The sequence below is a fragment of the Seriola lalandi genome, unplaced genomic scaffold, assembly GCF_002814215.2.
Source record: "Seriola lalandi dorsalis isolate HSWRI2012SDOR001 ecotype SW California unplaced genomic scaffold, Sedor1 jcf7180002054840, whole genome shotgun sequence".
In the NCBI taxonomy this organism is placed as follows: domain Eukaryota; kingdom Metazoa; phylum Chordata; class Actinopteri; order Carangiformes; family Carangidae; genus Seriola; species Seriola lalandi.
In genome coordinates, this window is record NW_019525393.1 from 562338 (window position 1) to 569378 (window position 7041).

Sequence of the window (7041 nt, forward strand, 5' to 3'; positions counted from 1 at the left end):
GTGATTCTTCGCCACCCTGGGTCCCCGTTGGTAGGCAGAGGGGAGATCCTCCTCCAGGAGGGCCCCTCACTAGAGGTGAAACCTGTCATTTCACACATCCTAGTAGTCCAACGTCATCCGATAGCATTTATTTTGTATTCCAAATGAAGTCTCCAACATCAGACGTGACAAAATAAAGAATGAAGATTAGTTGGAGGGTGTCCGCTCAAACTCTTGTAATTTATCGTTCGCACGGCGCGCAGTGTCTTCGGTGTTTCTCTCGCTGCCACGTCGGGGCCCGAAGAAGCTGCTCCATCTCCCGGTTCGGGTCCGCGGCGCCGAAGCCTGGTATCTCCACCGAGTAACCTCTCTTCCTCAGTTCCCGCGCTGCGCCTTGTGCACTTTCGTAAGTGCGTATTCCCGAGTCCCAGTGTATGCGCACCTTGTCCAGTGGAGTCTGGAAACGGATTCCTTTCTCTTTCAAAAGTCTCTTTATCCCCGTGTATGCTTTGCGCCTCTGAATGACATCCGTGGCATAATCATGGTCGAAGAACAGGCGTCGCCCTTCTATCATTATTTTCTTTCCCCAGGCTTTTTTCAGTACTGTTTCTTTGGTATTAAACTCCAGAAAATTTACCACTATTGACCTGGGTGGCTCGTTCCGCTCTGGTTTGCGAGCTAGAGCTCTGTGGGCGCGCTGAATATGTAAGTTAGTGTCCACTGTCAGTTCTCTTTTCAGAAGTTGCTCCACAAAGTCAGACACGGAGTTACCTTCTCTCCCCTCGGGTACGCCGTAGATGCGGATGTTGTTCCGCCTGGACCGTCCTTCCAGTTCTGTCAACCTGCATGGCTTTCTGTCTTTCCAAGGACTTAGTGAGGGCCTCCTTCACAGCCGTGTTAGCCGACTCGGTATCGTTGATCCGTGTTTCTGCTTCATTCAGCCTCGTTTCATGGGCCTGGATCCGAGCGGAGTTGGCAGAAAGTTTTTGATAAATTTCCTGCTTGAGATCTTTGAGTTCTTTTTTCATATCTTCCTTGAGTTCTTATTTGAGGCTATGTAGATCCGCTTTATTTTCAGCCCTAAAGTCGCGTATTTCCTTAAGCACCGCGCACATGTTCTCAGCCGAGTTGTCGTTAAAGCGCTGAGCGTCGTCCATCTCCGGTGTATTCATTTTTTCTTGCGTGTCACGTTTCGTTTGACTTCTAGTTGTTACTCCCCTATTCATTCCACAGTAAAATTACTATGAATTGCTTAACAAGTAGTGGATTTAGGGGGGCTAATTCTAGTTTGCTATCGGGAGCTCAAGATCATGCAGCCATCTTGTCGTCTTGCTCCACCGGAAGTCTGAAACACACTTTTAACCACAGAGGACAATGAAACACAGCTTTTCAGCTTGGTATTAAGTTTCTCTTGTAAAGCAGATCTAACGTTGTGGTATTCTTTTATAGGACGCTGACAAGAACATCATCAAGTGGCTGAAGGAGAAGGGCCGCCTTGTCAATGCCAGCAGTTTCAAGCATAGTTACCCCTTCTGCTGGAGGTGAGACATGTCCATAGTTTAAACTGTAAAACTAATGTTATCTTTGTGCCATTTTACAACTTACATCCAACTTCCAATTCACTGTAACTAACAGCTACACTTTAATTCTTCCTCCGCGGGCACTGAAACCTGCTGGAGATGAGGGTTAGAGGTGAAAGATGGTAGGCCTGCACAAACTAAATACTCTGTCGTCTACTTCAATACTGAAAACCTTTTGTAGTGGTAGAGAACATAATGCACTGACAGAGCAACCTCCTGAAAACCTACAGTTTAGCAACAATTTAGCATTCAGCAAAGTGCTTAAACACTGAGGTTTGAGGTTCACTTGTGTTTATGCCTCCCTCAGGAGCATCAGTGCAGGATGTCAATAGAGGTTTTGTGGTCTCTGCACAGAATCAATTCACTGTGGTGACGCACACATGACCTCTCAAGTCCCACATTATCGCATCGTAACTGTGAGGGACACGTAGACCCGCACACACACAAACTTTCTTTTTTAGTGGACTAAGTTGCTGTCTCACTTGGAGCAGCTGCAGCCTGACCTGAGAAGGATTAATTAACCTCAGTAAATATGCAGAGATATGCTCTCTAAGCCACTAGGAGACAGAGGCTCATAGGGATGAAACTGTGGTGTTATTAGCCACTCAGCACCTGTAAGTTAGAACTCAGCTATTGTCCATAAAAGTACTCTCTTAAAGCACTCTTGGATTCAGTTCATTAAGAGTTGCAGCTAATGTGCATTATGAATGTGCATATTAAGAAATGCAGCTACTGTGCATCATCAGGACTCTGTGGGTGTGGTTTGATTTGATTGACATTATAAACAAACAACCCCCATATTGGAAATGCCATCATGTCTTGATGCAACTATTGTGAAATCCTGATCCCTCTTCAAACCAGTGAGAGGAACACAGATAAAAACCCGAATAGAAATCTCTCACGTGAAATTACAAAACTGCTGGAAGACTTTGGCAGAACCTAGTCTGTTGATGAAGTATCCTCTCGTTAATGGTAAAAAAACAGATTGAGTAAAAGTTTTTCAGGGACTTTGAAAAGCATTGTTGGTGGTTGGGATGGAAAAGGTTTAAAACATGGTAGATAGAGAACTGTGAAACAAGTGAACAGATTTGCAAAAGTTAAAACTGAGATTCACTTATCACAATTATTTTCACATGAAAATTGTATTAAAATTCTGAACATGTACTGTATTTCATTCTGTCTCGGATCATACTTTCCTCTGAGAAACTGGCCTCTTTTGAGACCTGCGGATATTTGCAGTGCAGATATTTTTAGGTATCTGGAGCTACAGTTTAAGGACACTGTCACCTGTTACTATTTTATCATCCCAGTTTTTAAAGGGAATTCAGTGATCAACAGTAGAACAAAATATAGGTCATATACACATACAATACATAAAACATTACATAAAGTAAATTAAACATTTTTACAGAGCTAAAGCTTCAATTTCAAGATAATTTCTTTCCTACTAACATTTAAGTAGATTGACTGATGCTCAAGATACAAAATGAACCCTTCTTAGCCTATTTCTTGCTGTGCATCATTTCCAATATTCTAAATGTATTAATTAATTTAATTCCGGCCAAAATAAATGGCTAGTTTTATAAATTGGAATTTTTATTACAAATGCAATTTTCAGAAATTAGAATATTTTTTTTCAATTGTCAGCTGTTTTTTGTTAAGTAAGTTTGTTGCGTCCTTGTGTTTTATCTATTGTGTTTGTGTACTTACAGGTCTGATACACCCCTGATCTACAAAGCTGTCCCCAGCTGGTTTGTCCGAGTGGAGCACATGGTGGATAAACTCCTGGACAACAATGGAAAATGTTACTGGTAAGCTGTTTTCTGAACAAGGGCTAACTAGCTCGGTGCAAAGTGACAGTGAAGTGGCAGGCATGAGCTTCTTGCCAAACAAGTGTTGTAAAATACCTGTGAAGACAGTGAATACTAAGTGAAGACAGACAACAGTCACAGTCCCAAAACAATTACAGCGCCAACTCTGTGCTGCTACATCAAGTTGTTTGTGTCAGTCAAGGGCCGGTCTCTGCAGGACAGCCAGCACTGGGAATAGTCATTTTAAATGGGAAGAGATTAGATTTAAAATAGAAAGTATTGCAAGGACTTTTGTTCGTTTTTCATTAAGTTCAGCAATATTATGATGCAAATGGGACTGGTGTTTTATAGAAAGCATTAGCATGATGCTAATTGTAATGGCAGACCACGGAGCAAAAGTAAGCGTCAGCATGATGGCTTTGCTAAGTGGTATTACCCCCGGTGCTCCCAATGCACTTTTCTGAGCCACAGTAGCTGCCTCTGGTAATGGGACTGTCAAACTGAGATGAATGACTAGCCGCTAGGAAGGTGAAGACGCACAAACACACATGTACATTGAAACCAACACAAACGCACACACTACTTTAAAGGCTAAATCCTTATCTAAGGGGTACCAGTGGTATATACACTCAGTTGCCAGTTTATTAGGTGCACCTAGCTAAAACTAATGCAGTCCAATACAATAGCACTGCACTGAACACTACCTCAAGGCTGTAATGTTAAGTTTTAATTGAAACTGTTTGAGAGAAGTGCTGATTCATCTATATGGTCATTTTGGATGATGTAGTTTGTGGTGCTGTTGAATTGTATTGTGTTAAACTGAGAGGGATTTCTGTCATTTAACCTGCCCTCACTGATGTAAATATGGGGGACAAATAATAGAAACACCCGTCAGTACAAAACAATACAATTCAACAGCAGCACAAAGTGCTGCAGCCTCCAAGATTACCATACAATTGAATTTCAGCTTTATCAAGTGCAACCGAATATACTGGCAACTGAATCTATTATTCAGGACAACCATGTCCATATATATGTATATATGTATGTTTAAGTAATTTGCAGTATGTTACAGTGTGTTTTGCATTATTGATTGAACTGCAGGTAATTTTTTATTTTATTTTTTTTGATTCATCGACTAATCACTTTGTCAATAAAATGTCAGAAAATAGTGAAACAATGTTTGATGAAATGAAAAAAGTTTTCAGAGCTCAAGGTGGCATCTTCAAATGGTTTAGTTTCCTCAACACTCCAAAACCCAAAGATATTGGATTTACTATCATATAAGACGATGAAAACAAACAAATCGCAGTTGGGCAGAGGCTTTCACCTGTGAATTTTTGTTAATTTGGCTTGAAAAATTATTTAAAGTCAAAGTTATGGCTCAGCGATAGAGTGGAATGCAAAGACAAGTTTGTAGATACGATGAAACATTTATATTAACTGTGTATATCTGAAGTATCACTGTGAATTCTTTATAATTTTTGTAAAATTTAGCTGTTATACTTGAGGTGCTTTAAAATATCACACATGTATACACACATTTCCCTTCTGTGTCTTTGTGGCTACACACTGAGGATGATGCTCTGATATAACTTTTTAATTAGTCTTTTTCTCCAACTCTAATTATCTGATTTTATTAAAATTAGAAAAAAGTCAGATTTACTTTTTTTTTTTTTTTTTTTTGATGCAACTCCACTTCCATAGTTGAGTTCCAGTCCCATGACATGTCTGTTGGTGAGAGTTACCAGCTCATCAGCATCCTAATAAAAGTAAAATCCTTGGAGAGTTCAGTACCTCTGTATGAAGTTCATTTTAGCTGATGAAAGACTTAAAAAAAAAACCTTTAAAAGTGAAATGTTAGATATGATATTCTCAAAGTGATTTGTTCATTTTATCTCTCTTTAAGATGGTGCAGTGGGTAGACTCAGGCTAAGTATCTATTGAGAGAGTTCAGACTGTTTCTCCAGATGTCTGTCTGAATAAGTTAATAACTGGATTAATGAAAGGGGAGCTGGTCTCGTTTGATGTTTACAGTGCAGGAAGCATGGCCACTTTTGTGTGATTTTAGCACAAAGTTTGTTATCTATAAAAGAGAGGAAAGTGTGGTGGTGATTAACTGGTCCTCAAATGACTCAGGTTGCACCTTTTCTTTTTAAACCCAACAAACTTCTCACAAGCCCGCCTCCCTTAGTTACTGTTTCTACACTTGTCATTCTTTCCATTCTTGCACTGCACCCATGCAATTTACAATGACAACAGTGGCATATACACCATACATGTTTTTCATTAAAGTTGGAAACAATGGTTCCTCAATATCAGAAAGAAGCAGACAAAAACAGGGTTTTTATGTCTATATCGAGTGTCTGGCAATTTTTGTCAGCTAAAATGACAGCTGTTAGTCAGCTAGCAGATTTTATCAGCTGTACGTTAATAGCTAGTTGATCTAACGTCAGCTCCACAAGTTGGTTGAAAATTCTGTCTCTGGCTGACATTTTAATTCTATAAATTGAAGTGTTTTAAAAGGAAAATGCTGTAAAAGGATTTGAAAAATACACTTGATGGCTACATACATGATATTGTGCCAGAAAATGTAAAAGGCATGGAAACAAAACAAAACAATGTTCTTATTTTGAAGTGTAGTCTAGTTAGTCCTTGAGTTATATTTTCAAACATTATGTTTTTTCACTTTTAAATAGAGAAACAGCTTTTAGGATGAGGTCTAGTCCAGTGTGCTTTGAGAACATGGGGTAATGAGTTTAGCTAAATCCAGCAAAGTAGGACAGAGCTGCTAACCTTAGGCTGCACTCTGGTGTTTTAACATCCACAACCAGTTTCCACAGAACGGGGCATTTTTTTTTACCTAACTTGTAAGCCCACACAACAGTGTAGTATAAAACGCCTCATGCCTTGGAAGTAATTCTGAGTTAGATTACTACTGTAGGTAGTAAGCTAGTTAGCTGGACATGCTAACATTTGCGGCTTACATTAAAGCAGACAGACACCGTTGACTCCATTCCTTACACAATTTTTCTCCTAATTTTGGTTTTGGAAAGGTGAAAAAAAAATGCCACCAACCGTCGCTCTTACTAAAGCTCAGTGCTCACCGCTTCGACACACAGATGAATCAAAGCTCGAGAGAACTGCTGTGCCTAGTTGCGGTTGCTAAGCTATGATTGGCTAATCACTGTTCATGGGGCGGGTTTTAGAGAATAATCAGTCGCACAATTTGTTGCATTTTTCCCTTGAACACTACATCCTTCTCTTTTTCTCATTTTCTTATCTTCCTTACCTTTTTCCCCCCATCATGCAAATTCTCAATCCGTCTCCTCCCTGACCTCAGCCTCTGTTTCCCTGTCTCCCTCATGTGTCCATCCCCAGCATCTCTGACTAAAAGCTTGTACATGTTAAATGGCTCCTCTATGCGTCTCCAGCACAAGGCAGCACACTTTAAATCCTACATGTAGCATTATCGGGGAGAGGGAGGGTGAGGGGCGGAGGAGAAGTTGTGGGGTGGCGGAGAGCAGCAGCTGCAGTAAAAAAAAAAAAAAAAAATCATTAAATTGATATATTAGGGACCTAAATAGAAATGCCTCCTACAAATGGGAATTGATGAACTTGTTGCTTAGCGCGTGGATCCTGATGACGATTTATTCCCCCCCCCCCCCCCC

General features: G+C 40.3%; 1 protein-coding gene across 1 annotated transcript in view; it reads left to right on the forward strand.

The window, feature by feature from the left end:
* Positions 1 to 7041, forward strand: part of iars1 (isoleucyl-tRNA synthetase 1) — a 59908-nt gene that overhangs the window by 20494 nt on the left and 32373 nt on the right. The window contains exons 12-13 of the mRNA XM_023426787.2: positions 1429 to 1520; positions 3272 to 3370. Of these exons, the coding sequence (XP_023282555.1) occupies positions 1429 to 1520; positions 3272 to 3370 (191 nt within the window). The remainder of the gene's footprint in view (positions 1 to 1428; positions 1521 to 3271; positions 3371 to 7041) is intronic.